Below are 25,169 nucleotides of genomic sequence, written 5' to 3' on the forward strand. Positions count from 1 at the left end.
GATTTCGACTGTTATGGGCCTGTTTGTTTTCCATGAAAAGTGCGCAAAATAATATGTTTGTCTGACACGGTGACACCACCATATTAATTAATAATTATAAATATGTTCGTTTCGTTCTTTTTGTAAAATTATTCTGTGATTATCGTGATTATCGTGTACTCGTGTGGTGCGTGGCCGCCGCGGTGTTTTGGTGGTCACTGATTAGAGGGCGCTATCTGTGATTTGTGTAAACAATAATACGAGCATGTTGGCATAGATAACAGAAAACAGATTTCTGATTTATTAGCTTACCGTTTAGTTTAGTGTTTGCTCCACGTAATTAATTGTTTAAGACGTGCCGGAGTGGAAATTCGTTATTTCGTAAGTTCGTTGCATTCAGTCACAGAATAGATGTTGTTGAAAGTAAATACTTGACGCCACACATAGTTACAAGTAGCGACTGTCGACTACTTGAGCGATGCGAATTGTTATTGAACGAAGTATCACACTTAGTTTTCCACGATTTCATGATTTCACTTTAGCTGAAAATATCTTTTCAACTTATAATATTAGAGATATTCTTAAGACCAACGAAATGACGAGTTAACGTTTACTCGATTCCTTCCTGCTTTCACCATGTTTTTTACCAATTTAAGAATACTGAAGGTATTCTCATCATACAAGTTTCGCTTGTGTATTATATTTATTGTTGTATTCAGTTTTTGGCAAATATTCAGAGCCATAACAAACAATAATAAACAGGTAAATTAATATATATTTACATACATATAGTCAATATTTGAGTTATTTATTCTTCCTATTAATTTAATACATTATTCACATTTCACATCTCCTAAAAGATACTCTTTGGATTTCAATTCCACTATTATAGTTCCTCTAAATTCTTAAATCAATGTTTGACATTTTAATATCTTGATAACTTAACTGTATTTTAATGATAATATAATACTTATCTTTGTAAATTTCAGAAATTAATTCATTCTTCACATGTTCTGAACAATGACATCTCTTTATTGGAAAACAGTGTAAAAGATATGACATATCTTCCAGTTGGTGTATACTATGAAGCATTGTGCCCAGATTCTAGAAACTTTATACTTCAGCATTTAGTACCGTCTTTTAATAAAGCACCAAACAGTTTTGATATTGAATTTGTCCCTTATGGGAAAGCCAAGGTAATCATTGAATGTTAATTAATTAGTAGGGTTCATAATTTGTGACAATAAAATTAATAGAAAAAACACTTAAAATATGAAAAATGCAACAACAAAATACATTTTATATAATTTTATTGTTTATAATATAAATTAATTTTCGACAAAATGATGTAAAATCAACTTTTCTAAAACATGGTGGCTACTTAGGTAGCATTGGAACTTGGTAAACTCTTAATTAATTACCACTGACAAATAGCTTATTGATACTATCAGCATTAACAAAACATACACATTTAGTTACTTACTATTTTTTAGTAATTTCTTACTATTCTTTACATAACATTAAAAATACATTTTTACAATTCTTGTATCGTAATTTATGTGCAAAATTATTGTGATAAATTGAAGATTTAACACCAATTACATCATATTCTAAAAGAGTCATTTGCTTTCAAATCCAAATTCTGTTCATTATTAATAAAAAAAATATTATTTAGACACATGAAAATTCTGATGGCTCGATCACATTTGCTTGTCAACACGGACCAGTAGAATGCCATGCAAATAAAATTCATTCGTGTGCTACTCAACATATAAAAGATAAAAGTATTTTGGTCAAATATGTATCATGTATGATTGATAATAATTATGATCCAGAAATGATAGGATTGCTTGTGAGTAAAAATAAAACTTAATGTTTGATAAAAATGAAAATGAAAATTAATTAATTATAATATGTCTTTTTTAGTGTGCCAAAAAAAACAATGTCAATTGGAATAAAATTTATGCATGTTCAGAAGGAAAAGAAGGTGAACTATTATTAAAACTAAATGGTGAATTAACTGATAAACTGTGGCCTCAAGTTTCGTTTATCCCAACAGTTTTGATCAACCATGTAATTATAATAATTTTCTTTATTAATTATGTAAATTATTGATTAACATTTTTATAATTTTTCATTAGGAACAACCTAGACAAGCTTCTGTCTTAAAAGATTTTTGGGGTGTTGCTTGCAGTTATTTCCCTCCAGTAAGTTCTTTAAAACATATAATATTTAGCAATTTAGCTAATTATAATTTTTTAAATGATCGCTAAAATTTTCAATTGATGATTTATTTTTAGGAAACAAAACCTGCTGCTTGTTGAATAACGATAACCACCAGTTTTTTTTATTGACAATTAAGGTAAAAAATATTTTATTATAAGTTATTAACTTATTCTAAGAGAATCTTGTGATATTTAAATTAAAAAATTAAACTTTGTACTTTTTTACTGTTAATTTTTATTTGAATTATAATATTTGTTTGTTGTGGCCATAATGGATATATTATAATATGTACTGTATTATATAAATTAAGTATACTATACAAATAAATAATAATACTACATTATGTATATTTAACATGATAATATTATAATGTGCTTACTATTTAACTAAGTATTTAAAGTATTATATTATTATAAAATATATTTTATTTGCTATACATATTTTCTGTGTAATTTATTAAATAATATATTAGTTTTATTTCTTTTAATTAATCTTTTTTGTGGTTAAAATTATAAAAAAAATTAAGTTTTGTTCAGTTATTGACTGAATGAGATTAGTGCATTAAATTATCTATCATTTTCTTAGTAATTTACATTAATATTTTGTTACAACTGGATAGTGGATACTTAATAGATTAAGTATGTAATAAACTTGGTTTTTCCGCATTCATCTTTGCCTTTCGTTAGTAAATTACAGTTTCACTGTAATAGTGTGCTGTACACCAGGATCCATACACTTTGTCCTCTATTTATAAAGGGTTTAAAAATTTCAGTCCAGTATTAAGAGTTAAAATTTAATAATTTTAGCTAAAAATAAAGATTTTTTTATTATTTAAAACTTTATATATACAGTCGACTCAATAATTCGAAGTTGACGGGACTGTTGAAAAAGTTTGAATTGTTGAGTAGTTCGAAATAACGAGAGGGCAAAAAAAATTTGAATTATAGAGTTAAGAAAAAAATTTTGTTTTTTATTGTTATACATATTAATTATTTCAGTAAATTAGGTGGTACATATTAGAGTTATTTATTGTTTTTAAATTTTAAATTAAACTATATATAATAATTATACTATGTACTTATAATTATTATTATAAAAGATTATTATTTTTGGAAGAAATCTGTAATGATTTTCTGCTTTATTGAATTTAGTTTCATTTTTTAATATGTATATACTTCGAATTTCCGAGTGTTGAATGAATGATGCTTCAAATTGGCCAATTTTCCCAAAATTTAATTTCAAATTACCGAGTGTACTTAAATGCATTGTTTTTGTTTGAATTACCGCGTGATTTTCAAGGGACCGAATATTTACTTCGAATTATTGAAGATTTGAATTATCGATAGTCGACTGTACATACACTTGACAAAAACTTTACACATTTTTGTATAAACCAGCATGAAAGATATTTATGCATTATTCTTTTTACTATTTGCCTTGCATCTAAATAATAAATACTTATAATGATACTTTGTTGGCCATTGAGCGATTTATATACTATACTCTATTCAGTTTATTAGTACACCGGTTTGCACATATGCTACTGGCTGCTGTACCTTACCAGATCCACCTGATTGATTGTTTGGTAACAATTGTTTCCAAACCATATACCATCGTTGTACGGTGACATTATGGAAGAACAGGTAGTGTAGCAATGGTGAGGATGACCAATTGGCAGACACCAACACTGATAACCGGTAGTTACTATAACTAAACAGTTATTTTTATGTGATCAGAAAATCTTTTATTATTAAAATGAAACATCTCTGTTAAATTAGGTAAGTATTAATTTCCTAGAAAATTTGAGTGTTCTTTTTACAGTTACTTTTTTTACTCGTTATGTGAATGTGTACCATGAATGCCTAAAAATTAAGCACACATCTTGATTTCAAATTTTTATGTTTATCTAGTTTATTTGTAACTATAATGTATAGACAATCAACATAAATAAAGACAGGTAATAATGTAATATTAATTTATAATGATTCTTAACAAATATGTACCTATATTATTTATGATATCTATCTATTCACTTAGAATATTTTTTGTGCTATTATACTTTGTATTTAAATAATATAATATTTACTTAGTTGATAAGAATACTATTTCACTATTAATCTTTTAAATACTGATTCAATTTATATTCAAAATTTTCACATATTATAAATATTATAATAATAATGCATTATATTATTAATAATATAAACTGATTAAATTTCAAAATAAAGTAGGTGGACGGTAGTTAAGATAAGATCATTATTAACATTTCTTTTAATTTTAATCTATATAAATATATTAGTATAGTATAATAAATTTGTTTTTATATAAGTATGTTCATCTATAATATAGGTTGATACTAAGGTATAATCTTAATGGTATAAGAAAAATGAATAACAGTTTTTATGTCACGCATGTAACTGAACATACCCGATTTTCACCAAATTCAATCCTTAAGCTAGGTGCAGTACATATAATAATTTATTATACTTAACATGAAAGTTTAAAATTCCTCTAAAAATAAACATATTTAAATTAGGAAACAATACAAGCAAATAATAATCAGCTCTCATATAATATATATGTATAGTACCCCTTATTTTATCTTTTATTTCAATAGAAAATATATTATGTTTAAAAATAATAAACCATAATCTGTGAAAATGTAAATAACAATAATTAATAACACAATACAATTTTTAACTTACTTATTTAAATCTATAGGCAAATATCAATTATTAATGTAATCGGAAACACCAAATAGTTGCTAATTAATTTAGGTTTTTTTGTGTTTCAGTCTTGAAGTTTATAATCTGTATTATGTGATGATTGTGATAATATGAGAGAAAGAAACAGAATTAAATAATAATTATTTATTTATTTCCTCAACATTTCTATGTTATTTGAAGCTTTTCTTCTCTGCACTCTGCTGAAATTCATTTTTTTTTTTTTTTTTTAATTAAGTTTGATAAACATTTAGCCAGGTGTGGATTCAGGGAAGGGGCTATGGGTGCTCGGGCACCCTCTATCGTCTAAACCACCAATAAGGATTTTAAAATTACTCTCCAGAGAAAGTTATTGAAGAATTCAGTAAAAAATACCCAAGAAAATTACAATTACAACATATGTAAAAAATTAATGTTATTTATAAATTAATATTAATTAAATACTGGTGTTTGAAAAAAAATTTAGCTCAAATAAATTAAATAGAAAGTAGAAAGGTTGTAACATTATTTTTTTAGAGCACCCCCTGTTAAAATTTACTGGATCCACGCCTGCATTTAGTTATAGTCAATTGTTCATAGTATCATACATGACATAAACATAGGTAAATATAAAGGTATTAGATATCATAAGTCAATAAAGTATTAAGTTAAAATAAAGGTATCCTACTATTTATAATTCGTTAAAATATTTTATTAATTAAGTATGAATAGTACAATATTGTGATATTATGTTTAAGATAATAGTATTATATAAGTAGTTAGTTTAATCTTTATTATATATTCCTTTTATATTCTAACATACTATACCACTAGATAAGTATTAGCATTTTTAAATAAAAAATAAATTTTGAATTCAAAACATTGTAGTTGTAATAACTTCTAGAAGTTAAACCTAACCACTGTGCAACAAGAATCATTCAATACAATACTAAATTAGTAGTATAAGTAATAGTGATACATTAATTTATTTATTGAAAAATATATTATACTTAGTATATTTATTTAGTATAATAAAACAATTAAGTTAAATCAAAATTTTTGTGAATAAATATAAATTGGAATATTACTTGTAAATACATTCAAATTTATATATTGATTGTTAAGTTTCTATGATATCATTAAGAATAATTAATTTTATACTTGTTTAATACTTAGTCATACTGATAAATGTTTATACTAATTTATATATTTTTTTATTACTATGATTATTAATTAATAATTTGATAATATGTATGTTTCATGTAAAGAAATAATTAAAATAACTTTAATTAAAAAATATTTTATTTTAGCTACTCATAAAGATTGTTGTAATTGTTATTAATTTTATTTATTTTTTTGTAAAATTAATAATTGATTATGTCTTACAGTGTCAGTCCATTGAAATATATTACCCTTACTTTATAATCATTCATCACATACCAAATATTTATAAATTATAATGTAAAAATAATAGTTTTAGTTAAATATTTAAAAATAGGGCTGCTTAGCTGAGTTTTGTTGCAATAGAGTTAATTTTGACTTTGACTAAAAATGATACACTTAGACTTAGGTTTTATTAATTTAACTTAATATTTAATATTATACATATTAAATTAGTAAATAAACACAATGATTAGAAATAGATATTTCTAATCAATTTTACAAAAAAAATAAAAGCAAATACAAGATTGATTTTTGTTCTTTAGGTCTTAATTAGCTACAAAACCATTTAATTTTTTATGATTTTTTTGTATATTCTATTATTAGAACTTATAAATTAATTAATGTATGCTTAATGCTTATACATTAATTAACAACTTGTTCAATTTCATTAACTTTGGAATGCAAGCATGAAATATTAATATTTTATAGTTTTATATATAAGACTAAACTATTTGAAACTATTATAAATTTAAAATCTTATTTTTTTTTATATTTATTAAAGTAGGTAAAGTTTGTGTATAAATTTATTACTTTGATTTTGAAAATTTTGAAAATATTTTAATAACTTTATTTTTGAGTTTAGTGGACGGAGAAACAGCTACCTATCTACATAGATATTTTTGATTTATAATATTTAGTTGGTATTTTTGTACTGGAACCCAGAAGTTATGTTATGTAAAATAAAACATAATATGATTCAATTTTAAAATTAGGTATCATTAGCTGTAGGTAATATAGTGTAATTCGTGTATGTTAAATATTTATAATAGATACTTAATTAATATTATTATCTGTAGGTATAATAATATACTAATATAATTTTATTAAACTTAAAAAATTGACTGAATAATATTTGTAACATATAATAATAAATGGTAGGTAGGTACACTTGTTGATAGCATAACATACTATTCAATTCATGACAATTTATTCGAGACACCCAATGCGTGTAGTATAGGTACTGGCGTACTGCATCATAATCAAAACCTTAATACTGATTATCCCATCTTTGGTCGGTAATTTATATAATTTATATAGTAATATAATATAAAATAGGTAACTCAATCGTAAAATAATAATAATTATAATAAATAACAATAAATTATATTAAAATAAAAAAGGAATATTGGTATTGGGACGGGTACCTATTATAGATAAGTACTCATAAATAAAATAGGTACCGAGATATCTGACAACCAAAAAGAGAATCAATAATTATAACATTTTGTTAACTAGTATTTATAAGGTCGACGCTTCTTCGTCCGGTATGTTCGTCAGATACGGATCACTGTACCAATAATACCGCGGAGATCCTTCCGACACGCAGATCTGTTGTTCCAAAGGTTCAGTCCCCTCTACCCAGTACATCACGTAAAAATTGCACATTTCGTCGTCGCTCGTCGCGCTGTGAACAAATTAAATAATCGTCGGAGAATTAACCACAGTGACTGGGATTAATTTTTAATGAGTCGTGTCGATCTTACCCAATTCTAGTAACGGTGTTTCGCCTGCTTTCCATTGTGCACCTGGCAGCCTATAAACAATACATAAATCGACCGTTTAAAATATATATAAGAAAAAGATAGACAATAGTGACATTAGCGCCTAGCGGTATTAGGTATCAAACGGTACTTGTTGTGGTAAAATGTATTATTATGGTATTATGGAATTCAAATCGTACTAATGAATAATGATCCGAAATTCTGACAGTAAAATATTTATTAAACTAATTTTAAAACTACTGCAATACTGTAGGATCGGAAATTATTCAAAATCATATATTATTCGAACGCATCAATCGGAGACCGTGCGATTACACAGTAATGTAGGTACACGCAGATAATCGACAATAAAAAAAAAAATACTTACCAATATATCACCAAACTTGACGGTAATATTCTTCTCTATTGGATAAAACATTTGTGGAGTCATGGGATCTCTTTTTCCTAGTAGATCCCATGTTTGTACTCCGTTACTATTCTTTACTCTGTAACCAGCTACAACTTTACCTATTCAAAACAAAAATTTGATAATTGTGATATGAGTTGATATTTTAACATAAAAACAAAATGTGTACCGAGCACTGATTGTGCTCGTATAACACATACCAAGTTCGTGGGTGTGGACTCTGTACGCAAACGGATGTATGACTTTCCCAGTCTCGTAGAGAGGACATGATGTTTCCATGTGCTCGATGGAATTCGGAGGGATTCTTCCGTTTGTAGCTAGTAAGTACACTCCAGCTTGTTTATCTAATCTGTAGGAAAATATTTTTAAAAAAATGTAGGTATTAGTCGTAATTCGCGTATTGGTAGCACTTGTAATTAAAAATAAGAGGAAAGTACATATACTATAGTTTTATGAATATAAATATTAGTAATAATATTACTCAGCTATAAGTCCTCTATCAATAAGCACTAGTAAGTGGTACCTTATAACTCATAAAATATAGGTAACTTATATTTGTATGTATAATATTGTACTCAAGATATGTTATATAAAATTGAAATGCATGGACGTAAGTGAAAATATTAGATTATCTTACTGTTGTTCTGTGTAATGCAAATATATCCCAGAGTTATCCGTTTCGTCTTCTGTGAAGTAAACAAATTGTACATGAAGATTAGTAAGTTAGTAACGTATCATTATGGTGACATATAATTTGGGTCAAACATATGAGATTTCAAACATATGTGGTCATATTATATTATGACCTATGGCCTATGGACGTGTAATAAAAAAAAAATTGAGAAGTTATAATTTCTGTGCTGCACATATTTTACTAACCATCAAATGTCCTGTGATAGTGAACTTGTAAAACTAAATAATTGATCTGCGAATCACCTCCGACTTTAAAACCAACACCATCTGGAAGTTTCAAAGTTGGTGCATCACGAGCCCAAGCGTACATTATCTGAAAAATGATAATAAAGTATAATATTTATAATAATAGGTATAATATTCAGTAAAAATAGTGAACACAAACATTAGATCCTGATTTGCATGGAGTAGAATGCATATACGCCTTATGTGAATTTGATGCCATTTGCATTTCTCCACAATTCCTTAAAATTAAAAAAATTAATTACTATCGAAAAATATAATTTAAAACAAGCTTGCTTTGCTTACCAAACGGGATCTGCGGTTCCAGGCTCTGAACACCCATAAAGTACCATATGGTGTGATGTATGACCATGGGCTTTTGGCTCAAAACCGACTATAAAAATTAAAAAAAAATAATTGTACCGAAGATACTCGTATATAAAACAATAAAAACTTTAAAATTGTTAAGCTACAGACAAATATTTTTAAATATTTACTAATATACATGCAATTCTAAATAGTAGGTATGTACCTATTGTACCATTTGTACCTATAACATATAACATATTATGGTATTGCCGGTATTGGTAGGTATAGTTTACAGATATATAGGATGCTCCGTATTTGATAATACCAATTAACTAATAAAGGGGAACGTGTACTTTTTTTCATGCAAAAATTGCAAACAAATCAAATCAAATTAAATACAACCATTATTTTCTATTTAAACTGTTAAACACTTACCAATAAAGTAAGACTTGCTTGGGTCTATTCTAATAGGAGTGCACAAATACAAGTCCATCTACAAACATTTAAATAATTGTTAATTTATAATATTTATAATATATGTTGTTATTATACGCAATAATACTAATAACATTTACATTTTTTTTAGAATTAATAAAATTAACAACGAACATAACATTTGATAAAAGTATAATCATATTTAAATTATTAAATTAATAAATATTGTTAAATCTTTATTAAATTTATAAATTACATTTTATTTAAATAATAAATACATAATTTGCTTAATTCCAGAGAAAAATTTAATATTTTTATACACGATATTATAAATCCGGTTTCTATAATTTTTTTTTCTGAATTATGTATATCATATCAAGTTTAAAAACCAAACTTAAATCCAAAATGTTGTATTATACTTTTATCATCTACCATAGTATGAGGGTTTGGTTCATTCAAGTTAAAAATAATATGTACAATACTACAATATAAAAGTATATTATACATTTTATACACACTTTACACGTCTACATGAGGGTATAACAATATAAAAATATTGTAACAAAACACAAAAATATTAAATGTAATTGATCGTTATACATTATTTATCGTTGTATTTCGTTATTTTTAATTTATATAGTATAAAAATGAATGTCGTTGAATATTTCATAGGTTTCGTTTCTGAATTTTAACTTTTATTTATAAAAGCAAATAAATCGATCACTTACTAAATTTTAAAGAAAAAATATTCTTTACACCAAATCACCAAGGTAACTATAAAAAATACCAATAGATTATCCCGTTATGTTCTGGTCTTGAAATGTTGAATGTTAAATTAATCAAAGAATATTCAAGACCTGTGACATTCGACAATCAATCGTCACGCCCAGGATTTTAAAATATAAAATAAATATTTCAAATATCTCAATAAATCTTTATAACGTTACTTGAAATTATATTTTTGAAATGGTTCATTTTTTTCAAATGTTTAAAAACGAATTAAATTCATATGGTAGCGTCAATTTAAAAAAAAAATCTAAAATAAATGGTCACGGAAGTAATAATGCGGTAAATTACAGCACTGTAAAAATTCTCATTTCAGTATCTAAATACGCAATGCATTACAAATATTGAATAATGAATATAATAATAATAATATTATATAGCATTATAGCATACAATATATAGGTAGATACCTATATATCATAGATTAAAACAATACTAATATTATTAACCGATATATAGCAATATGCCAACGTTAGCGTGCATACATAAATTATAAATATACAATTTTTTAGAAATATTATTATTACTATTAGTTTCTGGCTTTAATTTAGCATCCCCCCCCCCCCATATGGCACAGACTATTACTTAGATTGTAAAATATAAATATTATTAAAAAAAAACATAAATTATTGCGATCGTATTGTTATTCGTCAAATCGATTGATACTGGTAGTTGGTACATATTGTCTTATTAATATGTACAAACAATATAGAATGGTAGTAACTAGTAGGTAGTATATAATAATATAATATATTATATACTATATAAACATAGACCATACTACATACAATCACACAGACTACATTCCACAATTACATTATTTTATTAAATGGTTAAAAATTGTGAAATTGGAGAAAAACATTTAACGTAGGTGTCAAGCAGCTATCATATGGGTGCCTAAAACAAAGCTTTTATTTAAGTTCAGTGTAACAATTGCGAAAAATATTCCTTAGGTATTGTAAAATATTTTGAGCGCGATTAGTATATAAAAAAATAACTTTAAGCGCAATTGGTAAACTGTCAAGATACGAGTATTTCAGAGCCTAAAAGGGATTGATAGTGGTAATACAATACATAATTTAATATGTATATTACATATTATTATAATGAATTTAATTATAATGTACCACAACATTATGTTATAAAATATGTACAATAAGCCACCTCGAAAATATGGATGAGATGGGCCGTGCTAAATTAACCCAAACACGATGCAGTCGAATCGTACAGGTTCCCGGTCACACGAATCAGCTACATAATAGCACCTATATTGTTATATTCTATAATATAATAATATATTCGTACCGCAACGTATTGTATATATATATATAATATACATGTATGCGGCAATGAAAATGTGCTATGGTCGGTCTGCGTGCGGTGTGTCACGCGTATAACCAGAGCGCCTACAATGCGGGTCCTCCCCCCCTAAAATACACGAGACTGTCTATAATATGATATTATCGTTCTATAATAATTGATGTACAACGGTGAAAAATAATTAAATAGGTACAAAGCTGACCGTAAAAAGATCGACAGTGCCACGAAATGCTGCAAAAACAAAATATGTAGTGCAACTGGTTTTATTCGACAATAAATTTATACCCAGTGTTGAATCCAAATAATTTTATGAGAGTGGTCATTTTTTTATAATGGTCATACATTTTAGTATTACAAATATTATATTATTATATAAGTATTACTATTTTTTACACAATTAATTCAGTACATTTGTCATTTGATACAAAATAGATTTACTAATATTAATATACTATAATTTATAAACATATTTAACGGGTATTATGTATTTAATGAATAAATTTAATTGGCAATTTTATTGGTCGTGGGGGGGTATGAAATAAACGGTGTTTATTAATAAGGGAGTTATTTCCCCCCTCCTTGCTATTTATAACTTATAAGTACGCAATATTAAATATTTTTCATATCGACTTTATTGTTATAATAATATTATAAAGTATGCATGATTCGGAAAAAAAATAAACTATACAGGAAGACTGAACAAGTACCGCTTACCCCATTCTTCCGTAACCGAAAAACACCCTCCTACTCAATTCTTATTTTTACATATTATATAGTACAGCGATATACTATAATATACAATACACTACTGCAGATCTGCAACCTTGCAGGTCTTCTATCCTGCACAATGACGTAGTGGTGTGACACAAGTTGCATTATGTTTCGATGCACTACTGTGCAGGATATCTGAGCGCCATTCTCAAAATATGTATACGTAGACTGAAAACGATATGTCTTGATCATAAACAGATCTGTTCCTAGAAAACCGACCTACCATAACTGCTACTTAACTGTATCATATTACTAAATGCTAATTATTATCGATAAATGTTAGATCATATTGTATTTCTATAACAGGTTGTACAATATAAGGTCACTATTATATTGTAGGCGATTTTCGCTAACTGCAATCGTTATACTGCATTATAACCCTATTGCTCGTGTGCAATTTTGCCAATTTTGGCATGTCTCGTAATTCGTAAACATACTTATGTATTTACTATAGAAATATTTGAATTTATGACGGAATACTGAAATTTATAATATTATATGCTTTTCATAGTTAAAGTGAAATCATATAATTTATAATATTATAAATCGTGGACTGCGATACTCCAGTAATAACATCAATAATTAATAATCTAGTCATTTTTAATAAATATAGTTATATCATAATAATGTACACTACTGCAATATTGTTTATTTAATCTTTCGTATAGGCCGACAAAAATATTCATATTAATAAATCAATGCGATGTTGGTTTATCGCAGTATGGATGCATCGCTCACTCACCTTTTTGGGCTGGACATTGGGCATGAGTAGCGAGTACTTGTCCACGCGGTACGACTCGGCGGACGACGGCCATATGGCAGCGACGAAGACGGCCACCAGCGAGACCAAACATCCCGAGTACGCGACCGACGGCATGACGCTGCTGTGCGACAGTGGCGTTGACGTACGGGCGTGACCGGAGCGCGCGAGCACGTCCGATGGCGAAATACGGACGCGAAGACCGGTTGTCCGCGGACTACTGCGGAGGACGGCGACGCGACGCGCGATTCCTATAATAATATCGTGTACCTACCGATACGCCGTTCGCCTACGAGACGGTGACCGCGCGACTCACACGCGCATGGCAATCACCTGTACACACCACATCACCGCCAAAACACCACCACCGAGGCGGACGCTGTAAACGGCGGCGTGCGTGTCCACCCGTCGCCGGAGGCGCAAAACTGGCAATTTACTATTATTCGACAACAACAACAGCAATTATATTATAGTGACGATTTGTCACGATAATATTATGGTGCTATCGGGGACGGAGGTGGCCGCGATACGGCACCGTGACAATAATAATACACGAGCGCACAAGCCGTTGTGATGTAAAATAATATTTTTTTTTCGTTATATTATTTTGGCGCGCACTTCAGAGCCGCACTATACTCTCGGGGCCAACGCACCTGAACCGCAACGACCGGTGTACGGGCTAGGACTATGTAGGAACCTTTCTCACGCGCGCGCACGTATGTTTGTTTATGTGTGTGTGTGTAATTATTCCCTCAATACACGTCCTACCGCGCTCGTCAGAGCGGTCCCCACTCGACTCGTTCCGCCACCACCAACGTCGCCGCCGCATGAGCCCGTCCGCATAACACGAGACGCAACATGCTCCGTCCATCAGTGGCGGCCCCGCTGATGTGGCGACGTTACCGCCCGCTATCGATTTTCCCGGTCACGCGAATCCAACAGTTGTGCGTGGGCGCCATCCCACCGACCGACGCCCGCCCTTGCTCGCTATCCGAAAGTGAGACAGCGCCACCACCACCACCACCACCACCACCCATCCACACATCCAACACCCACGACCTACAAACGGGCCAGCCTCACACCCCTCTAGCCCTTCCTCGCCCGTGACGGGGCGCTCGCAGATCAACCCTCTACCGACCCGAATTTATCTTATATATTATGCAGTGGGTATTTCTGCGACGTAGACGTTTATTACGCGTTTGAAGCCGCCTCGTTCTAGTCGATTTCCTGCGAACAGTGACACATTTCCGTCGACGGGAAAAACGGTAAGTCATCGTCCGACAGCAATACGCTGTTTTGAGTGTATTTTTATTATCTGTCGAGTATATATATATATATTCATAACCGCCGCGATTATACTGAGCGCAATAATCCTCCGTTGACGTCTCCACTGTGATGTATATTACGATTATGCCATCACGACGTGTACTTATTGTATACGCATCATCATTATTCAAATTTTTTCGTTAAGTTCAATACATAACATTGTTTTATACATTAAAGCGCTTGTTGTATGTGTTTGCGCATTGTTCGCAAAGTTTGCGACTTTAAAATTTCCCTTGTACCTACTCGCAACGAACATTCTGAAATGCTTAAGGTACCATTCATTCTGTATGATATTAATCCAAACTTAATTTACATAATTAAATATTTAGTATATGTATATAAAAAATATTGTTATAGGCTTTTTCAAAAACATATTCTATGTAAAAACCGGAACGGCACTTTCTATCTGTATAACTGTATATTACATCAGCGAGTGTATACATTAGTACATCGTACCCGTTATAAACTGAAAATCAAATCCAAAATTCCTATTTCCCCGCTACTCGCCCTGTCCATTTACTACCGGTATAATCTACTTAGATTCAATATTATATGCATACGCACGCACAAGCACACACAATGACATACCAACGTTTGACGTAATTTGCCTACACTTTACTCCTTGAAAAAGTCTATCACCATTTTCATCTGAAAATTGACGAAATTAAAATTAATTTTCTTACGCCATCGTCAATAATAATGAAAAAATTGTATGTATTGCATAATATTTGTATCCTACAGTTTATTATATATCATATTATACATTATGTGAACTTTAAACATATGTTAACTTCTGGAGAGTGTCTAATCGATTATTATATTTCGTGGTCTGGTCCAATGTTCAAACATCTGTTTATCTGAAATACGGCGATAACCTACAAAGCTACAACTCAAACGCCAGTAGGGAAGGTGGCAATGAACACCAGGGGTATTTGAGTATTTCTCATACAAAAATGTAATAAACCAGGGTACAAAAGAGTTTAAAAAAAATTGAATTACTTTTTAAACACTTCTTATCTATGTTTATATTTACATTATAAAATGGTTATGGCGGTTATTCGTTTTACTAATGCATCGTTTTAACGTCTTTACGAGTAACGGCAGAAATAATATTATTTTATTATATATATTATTTTTTTAAATAATCAGGAAAAAATAAACAACAAATTAATAAAAAACAAAAATGTTTTTTTTTTTATATTATTAGCTATTAGTATACAACTATGACAGCTCGGGCAAAAATGTTTATATAAAACTAATTTTAGTAGTATCAGTAAATAAGTTGTAGGCATTTGACATTTTCAATTTTTTTTATAAATGTAGATGAAAAAAATTATAGCTGGGAAAATACACTTGAAAATGTATAGTCACAATATATTTTTTAAGCATTTAATGGCAATAATATTTGTCTAAATCTCGAAAAAATGAAATTATTTTTTAGTTAGAAATTCAAAAATGTTACGGTAAGGTGATATGAACTTAAAAGTTAATAACAATTATATAATATGGTATAAAATGTATATATTATTATAATTATTAAATACTAATAAGTTATTAACACAGTAAATGCAATGTTTTCGGTAAAAATTTAAATCAAACCTATGATATACTAATAGTAAAATGAATTACTGTATTAGAAATAAAAAAAAACATATCATGAAATATACTTGTGATACCTATGACAGTATGACCTATAAGCTAACAGATCGCTTCCACTAAAATAATTTTTCATATAAAATAATGTACCTATCATTCAATTTAAATTTAACACATTCATTACAATGACCTACTCCACGCCTAATTTACAACAGAGTGGCATCCACTTGCCTATATTCTATATATTTAAATTTAAAATATACTTACTAAATAATTATTGGTATTGGGTTCAAAATTTCAAATTTTAGCAATTGAATAGAATACATCGAACTGGGTAGTCGGTAGTCACGTATAATCAACAGAGGCGGATTTAGGTATGTGGTGGCCCCTGAGTGGAATGCATTATGGGGGCCCCTTATACATAAACAAGGAAATTTATTTTTTTACTTATTAAATAACATTTATTATCATATTTAGTAGTCATAATAATTAACTAATTATTTAATAATAAATAATTATAAAAACAATCAAATCGAGTATAACTAGTATAAGTAATATCGTTATAATATATCATCTGTATCTTAATTTAAATATCATAAAATTGTGGGGGGCCCCTGGGCTGCGGCCACTCAGCTCTCTCTTAAATCCGGCCCTGATTATACAGTATCTCAGATTGAGCTTGTTTAGCCCTCTAAAATGTAGCCAGATCAGTCGGGAATATAGTAAGAATACACTTGCTGCCGACACTGCCGCTGTACGTACGCCTAACTTTTTAGATTAGATAAGTAAATAAGTTAATAACTTATCTTTATTAACTACTGCTTATTTAATGGAATTAATATCAAATAATGTTTTATTTATTTATTCAAACATTTATTGCAAAAATAGAATATCATACAGTAAATTCCCGTTACAACGAATACCAATACAACGAAAAATACCGTTATAACGAAAGTCATAGAAGACCCCTGCCAAAAAGCAGAGCTTATAAAGAGCTTATTCGAATTTTCGTTACAACGGGATTTTACTGTATATAAAATTTACAAAAATATTATTTTAATATTTCAGCACCCCCTATAAGCGAAGCTTGTGCTAGCCGCTAGGGGCACGGTTCTAATTATTTAGAATGAATACATTACATGTGCTAATACTGTAATAAACGAATTTATCAAAACACTCAATAGAACATAAATTAATAGTAATAATAAATTACAAGAGTAGGTATATATTATAATTATAATTAATTTTTGCTAAAATAATTATTCTGAAAAGTTTTTACATACTTTACATCTATAGGTACTACTACATCGATTACACCCAGCCACATGTGATAAAAAAAAGTCACACATTATATAATAAAAATATAAATATGTGCATATTATATTATATTATAGCAAAAATGATATTTTTTAATTAATAATTGGTTGCATTTTTTAAATGTACCAGATATTTGATATATTGGCACTTTGGTTAAATATCCACCTATATAGTACCTATAAATATCTCAATTTCGAAATATTAGAATGGTTCATGAAATACAAACCTAATCTAATTTATAAATCAGACCATATGATTTTGGTTTTTTTTTTAAATATAGGTAAGTACTTGAAAAAAATATTCATAGATAGAAAAAAAGTTTATTAATGCTGGAAAATAAATTGCTTACAGGGGGAAGCAATTAAATAAACCTTTTCTTAAATATATATATGGCGTTCTACTACACAGTTAAAATGCTTCAACTATTTCAAGATCTATCATACTCTTGAAATGCTTAAATAAACAGATTACAATAGAGATTATAACTATTAAATTATTAATTTTTTAGATAATATTTGGAAACAGATACATTCTATAAAATGATTTCAATTATTACTGAGACTGATCATTTCGAGAAACTACGAAACTATGGTTTATTATATCTTTACAAACTAAATCATTTTCGCAAGTAAGATGACGTAGAAATAAAATTGTCAAAATTGTATAATAATTATTTTTTTAGGAATGAAAAATTATGTGATATTATTTTGAGGACAATAGACGGAGATGAAATACGTGCTCACAAATGCGTGTTAACAACTTATAGTGAATATTTCGAAAAAATGTTTAATGGGGGTTTCCTAGAGAGTAATAAAGAAGTTGTCTTCATTAAAGATATTAGCAATGCTGTTTTGAATGATTTAATCGATTTTATGTATACTGGTAAATTGGTTACAGTTAATGGTGATAATGTTGAAGTAATTATTTTTTTAATCATCTCAACGAATATGGTTCTAACATTTTATTTTTATAGGCAATATTAAACGGAGCTGATATCTTGCAATTGACTGAAGTTCGACTTCAATGCACTAAATTCTTTATGAGAACATTAGTTGACAACAATTGTTTAATGATTAAAGATATAGCTGATTCAAGAGGGATCACTGAATTGTCACGGAATTGTTTAGAACATGCTCTAGCACGTTTTCAGTTAGTTGAAGTTGTATATTGTATTTAGGGCATGGATTGTAATTCTCCAAAATGTACAACAAATTTCTTAAAAAATCTATTTAATGAATTAAAAGTACTATAAATATTTTTAAAATTTTAAATGTATTTATTTAACTAAATGTAGTTTTATTTATAGAGATTTTTATTACGAAATCATTTAACATGTCAAACGTCAACAGTTGGAAATGAAAATACTTTAGTCTATCTTCTTCTCGATTTCTACTTCTGTACAGTATAATTAAGATTATTATTATTTTTTCCTATGTATTCGGCATAACAGCGTAACAATCGATTATGGAAATATGTTTTGAATATCCGTGTATATGTATAATTTTTAAAACTTGTAAAATATATGAAAAATGATTTAAAATTCACAAAAATTCTCTAAATATCAAAAAATCTTAAAAATATAAGACAATATTCTAGAGCACATAAAACGAAATTATTATTACATTTTATCCATGCAATCGTGCCCTAATATTATATACTCATATTAATGTATACAAATTTAAAAATATTAATGCAAATTTATTTGGTAGCTTTGTATCCAAAGAAAAATCTTTTCTGGATATAGACATAACACAACTAACAGAATTGATAAAGAACGATAATTTGAGTGTTCCAGATGAAAAATGTGTTTGTATACTTTTATTTAAACAAACCAACGTAATTTTACATAGGTGACATTTGTTTACGAGGTTGCAGCTGCCCCTACACACGATAATGTTTGGTTGCAATTTTATCAATTTACCACATTTAAACCAGACAAAATAATGAATACCTAACATATTATCTTTGTTTTTTAATAGATACTTACCTTAATGTTATAAAATAAAAATAAATCATTTTAAATTCATTTTTATGCCAAGTTACATAAACTATCACTGGTCCGTGTTTGGTCCATTAAATTTTATTGAACTATACTATTAAATTAATCAATTTTCTTGCAACCCGGCATTCATATTTTTTTTTTGTTTGAAAAATATCGAGCTAGAAATAAATTATCTAGTAATGTGAAAATATTTTAAAGAATGCATTGCACATAAACTGCGTGTTAAATTTACACCAAATGTCATCTATGGCAACATTATTGTTACTTATATTTTTATTACAACCATATATAATTTAATAGTTTAATGGCAAGAAAAAAATTAAACTTTTTTCAGGTATATATGGCTGTCATGGCATGGGTAAAACATGATGAAAGTGACCGAAAGCATTTATTACCAGAACTGCTGAATCTTGTTAGGCTAGTATTCGTTTCACAGGATTATTTGCTAAAAGTTATTAAAGCAGAACCACTTATTTCTTCTAATCCTGAATGTGAGTTCAAGATAATTTAAAAAATGACTAAAAATATAATATATTACAAATTATTTATTAGATATAAACGATTATATTAACTATTTAGGTTTGAAGATGATCACAAAAGTAACCGATCATTTTAGTTATAAAGATGGAGATTCGTTGTCAAAGATAATAACAAATGTGAAACCAAGAAACAATTTTAAGGTAATTTTATCGAAATACTACATGAATTAACTGACTGACAAATTGGATACTGAATACAGTAACATGATTTATATTAATTTCCATTCTAAAAATTCATACAAAATCACAATATCTTCCTTTTATTCATTCAAAACTAAATAAAAATTTAAAAAACAAATTTTTGAAAAAATTGATTTTGTATTATATGTGTTTTAATCAAAAAAACTAATAACCGTAATTCTCCTCAAATACTAAGATAACCGTTTTCTAGACATTATAACATTTAAAAAATATTTTGACCCTTTTATAGACTATACATTTTTGAGTTTTTAAACATGATGGTTAAGTTGTAACCATTGAATTATAATTTAACACATCATTGTAGACTATAATAGTCAGGACCTTAATATATATATATACCATACACCTTTATAAATATGGATTTTGCTGTTTATTTATTTATCTAATACATTTTTGTATTGTTAATTAAATAGAAGTCCACAACCGAATATATGGATCTCCCACATGCTGCATGTCAAATACCAGATTGTGAATTTAAAAATGCAATTAACCTTTTTGCTTACTTTGATCAATTCTATATTAATACTCTTTTCACAAAAGTCGAATGGAATTTTGGAATGAATGAAGAAAATTTTCTCAAAGAATGGGACGAAGAATGGAAAAGTGTGAATCCCCCTAATTCATCTGACGAATCTGATAAGTCTGATGATCCTGGTGAAGAAAGATCTCACGATGAATTTATTTTTTAATTTAAATTAAATTTTTTCTTCTTAATAAATAAACACAAATATTTGATTTAAAATTTAAAATTTCAACTAAACAATTATTATTCTACAATATATTATATTGCCATAATATGTGTAATGAATAAGTCTTGTAATATAGACTTTATGCTCTTATCGTATCTGCCCAAATAAAATATCTACTATATTAATAAATTTATAATATAGCACTGAACCGGATACCCATATATCTCTTCTTATGAAGGTTATATGTACATAAATAACTATTAATTTATATTGACAGTTTAAATAATTAAGTATACTTATTAATTATTAATTATTATACATTTATACTTACCTAGTACACCTAGTACTTACTATAAATATAATCGTTTTTATAGTTTAGCAATTATATAAATACACGGACCAAAAAGGCCAATCACATAGTATGTAGCATTGTTTTAAAGTTATAAAAAATATTATTAAGCTATCTACGTAACAAATTTTTAATAGTTTATCTAGGTCTATATTAAATATTGTAAAACAAATTATTATTGTTTGTTCAGATATTTCTGATAAATTACCTACCTATCTAACAAAGATTCATTTTAATTTGTTTTTAAATTAGTATTTAAGTTCAGAATGTTCGTTTAAATACATAACATTCATAATTTATATAATATGCATTATTATACATTAAACAATTTATCATCATAGCAAATATTTTTATTTTATTAAGTTTAACAATTATATACATAATATATACATTTATGTTATTAATATAATATAATTAAAAATATTTAATTTTAATATCTATTTTAATTAATATATAATATAATATAATATAATATATCTTTAAATTATTAAAACATTAATTTTTTTAAGGTGTACCTGCTATAGTCCTAAATAGGTATATCATTTAAGTAGTATCATGAAAAAATATTTTTTTTTTTTTTTTTGAAAAGTTTTATCTGCACAATAAATAATTAATACATGAATACAAATAATATCTTTATCATATTGCATTATTTGTGTTAGGTACTTATATGGATACCCAGTAATCATTTGTATGAAAAAATTGTTGCATTTGCCATTTACTAATATTAAATTATAAAAATATAAAATATACATACTTGTCTACGAATGTTATTATTTTTCTATATTCTGTTTGAGTTTTACAACGTCAACAATTATGTATCTGCCTATATTAAACATAATTCCTAATACACCTGTATCCTATTTTACCTAATTTATAAGAATTTATGGTTTATACTTTATTAAACGACTTATTTAAGATCTAATAATAACATTGATATTTGATTACTATAGACCTTTGGATCCGTTTACAAATAATACACTAAACAGTGAAATTAAAAATTAATAATATAATATACTGTTATAATATAGTCTCAAGTGTCACGATATAGAGATTAAAATATCTGAAGATTGTATCTTCTTATATTTTCTATAGATACATATTGAACACCATGCGTAATCCGTCAATATCATATAACCAATGGTGGTTTTTCAAAAAAATTTCTGGGGGGCGTCCTAAAAAATAATATGTATTTCAAATATATTATTTTTATTTTTATAAAAACAAATGTATTATATTGTGTTTATGTATAAGCTATATTGAATGTAGACCTAAAATTCAAAGTTTACAAAATAAAATCTAGTTTTCTTATATAATTATATATGTATACCTATATCAGTGTCTGGAGGGGGTCCAGACCCCTAGGACCCCCCCCCAGTAAATCCTCCAATGCACATAACTACATTTTGTTACATAATACTAGGTACCCAATATAATATCCTATAACCATATAATATAATATAATATAACCTATAGACTATAGTTATTTGTATCTCTATGATATGTCAAATTTTAACTTTACAATAATAAACAGATAAATTTCTTAACGAGAAAAGATACTTAAATAATTTATTTTAAAATAGTACTTACTCTACGCAATTTGTGTTTAGTGAATAAAAATTAATGATAATTGAACGAGATATTATGTAATAATGTTTTAAATATACCTACCTGGCTATAATGACTAATGAGTAGGTAATGTTTAATAAGATACCGCGGAACGCCGATTGTTGAGTTATTCTATACTTTTATACAGATCATAACTTAAAGGTACATACCCCAAAAAATGTTTATCTTATAAAAAATAAAAACAGTATAACGCTTTCAACAAACGATATGTTCATTATCAATACAAATCTTAATAAGTTATTTTATACCTACACGGACTACACGGATTCATCGAAGACCTGTACATAAAATGCATACTTACAATATAGTTGCATGGACAAAAACAATACATAACACACTTATTAGAAGTGGATAAGGTAAATATAATGCATTGATCAGCGTGTACACTTATATTTTTTATAATATGGCTACATTTTATTTGTAATATTGATGTGACTATACGTGTATATACACTAATAATTAATACCTACGTATAGAAGTAATAAAAATAAAAATAGTGATATAATATTATTATTATATAAAATAATAATAAAAGATTATAAAACTAGACATTGATTTATAATTTTTGGTTATTTAATTGAAATTTTCTATCGAATATATATTATTATGTAAATATTTTTCCAATTTTGTTTGAATATTTTACTTTTTTAGATTCTGAACGAAGCGAGGAATGTATTGATTTTATACAATGATGGATGTTTTTTTTGTGTCTGTCATCACATTCACGATATGGAGTAGAAATTATGCTTTGATTTTTGACTTTAGCCTCTCTTTAAAAAGGAAAATGCATCTAGTTAGTACCGGAGGGTCAAAAGTAAAAAATGTCCAGTAGTTTTCAAAAGCGTCAAGAAAAACCCTGAAAAAGTAACGGAAAAACGGGAATTTTTACACATAACCACTTTTCGACAAAATCTGTTTTTTGATTTTGCTGTAACTCAAAAACGAATCATTGTAAATACTTGAAATTTTCACCAAATGTTTATATTAGCGTTATGTATTTACGATTAAATTTTCAAAATATTTAGAATTTATAGGCCATTGAAATTTTCGATTTTTCTAAAAATTTTTTTTCTTGAAATGTCGATAAAAAAAATTTGGCTTTCCAAAAAATCTTTAAAATCGAATACAAGGTTTATTATAAGTTGTTCTTATTGTAATAAAATAAAATCAAAAATCGTTAGTCATAATTTTTATTTATAATCATTAAAAGTTAAAATGTTTACAAAATATGTCAAAATCGCGAAAATTTGCAAGGAATTTTAAAGTTGAAAATTCATAAAATGTTTGTGATTTATATCTAAGGTTAAAAACCCTAACACAGGATTCTCCATATTTTTTTCTTCAAATAACAGTAAAAATAAAACTCCAGCGTCAATATAGAAAAAATTGTATGAACGTATGAAATTAATTTTTTTACGAAATCGAATAAAATAACGATATATTACAATTTAAATATAGGTAATAATATATATATATATATATATATATTCTACTAATTATCCTAGACTTACAAATCATCTACGTTCAGAATCGTTTTTCGTATACAATGATACCTGTCATTGCATTTAAATTTAACACATCCATTATAATGACCTACTCGTCTCTACTATACAGGCAATACAGCAGAGCGTTACCCACTTGCCCACCTTTTTTTTATTGTTATTATTATTAGAAAAACTACAATATTTCTGTATACTATATATAATACGAATTTGTACTTTTGTAGTAATTTTTTTTTTTACAATTTTTAAGTGAAAAATCTATATCAGACATATCAGTATTCCATCAGATATCCCTTATACATCCTCGTTCTGCCGGCTTCGTCTATCCGCTCGTAGTTACTACCAGTATATTGGTACATAATAGTTAGGTGTTGATTTGTAGGTTATCATTTTATCAATAATATTCCTAAATCCTAATATTTGTACTAATTGATGATATAGAAGATGAAAAAACTATTATTATTA

General features: G+C 27.4%; 3 protein-coding genes across 3 annotated transcripts; 2 read left to right on the forward strand and 1 right to left on the reverse strand.

Moving 5' to 3' along the window:
• Positions 1-244: 244 nt before the first annotated feature.
• On the forward strand, positions 245-2,645 carry LOC132922446 (GILT-like protein 1). The gene is made up of 6 exons (XM_060985979.1): positions 245-741; positions 969-1,175; positions 1,655-1,831; positions 1,906-2,052; positions 2,121-2,186; positions 2,280-2,645. Exons 1-6 carry the CDS (start codon positions 616-618, stop codon positions 2,301-2,303), a joined length of 747 nt encoding a protein of 248 aa, XP_060841962.1. The 5' UTR covers positions 245-615; the 3' UTR covers positions 2,304-2,645.
• Positions 2,646-7,261: 4,616 nt separating this feature from the next.
• LOC132919916 (peptidylglycine alpha-hydroxylating monooxygenase) lies at positions 7,262-14,250 on the reverse strand. Its single transcript, XM_060981849.1, has 10 exons — positions 13,537-14,250; positions 9,918-9,975; positions 9,480-9,567; positions 9,337-9,415; positions 9,138-9,264; positions 8,896-8,944; positions 8,459-8,607; positions 8,220-8,359; positions 7,835-7,884; positions 7,262-7,755 (listed from the first exon to the last, which is right to left on the reverse strand). The coding sequence occupies exons 1-10, from the start codon at positions 13,669-13,671 to the stop codon at positions 7,590-7,592; spliced, it is 1,041 nt and encodes a 346-aa protein (XP_060837832.1). The 5' UTR covers positions 13,672-14,250; the 3' UTR covers positions 7,262-7,589.
• A 159-nt stretch (positions 14,251-14,409) lies between these two features.
• On the forward strand, positions 14,410-22,346 carry LOC132919915 (kelch-like protein 17). Its single transcript, XM_060981848.1, has 8 exons — positions 14,410-14,819; positions 18,302-18,421; positions 18,476-18,710; positions 18,767-18,942; positions 19,503-19,599; positions 20,130-20,286; positions 20,375-20,475; positions 20,949-22,346. Exons 2-8 carry the CDS (start codon positions 18,333-18,335, stop codon positions 21,222-21,224), a joined length of 1,131 nt encoding a protein of 376 aa, XP_060837831.1. The 5' UTR covers positions 14,410-14,819; positions 18,302-18,332; the 3' UTR covers positions 21,225-22,346.
• The last annotated feature ends 2,823 nt before the right edge of the window (positions 22,347-25,169 follow it).

Source organism: Rhopalosiphum padi, chromosome 2 (genome assembly GCF_020882245.1).
Source record: "Rhopalosiphum padi isolate XX-2018 chromosome 2, ASM2088224v1, whole genome shotgun sequence".
Taxonomy (NCBI): Eukaryota; Metazoa; Arthropoda; class Insecta; order Hemiptera; family Aphididae; genus Rhopalosiphum; species Rhopalosiphum padi.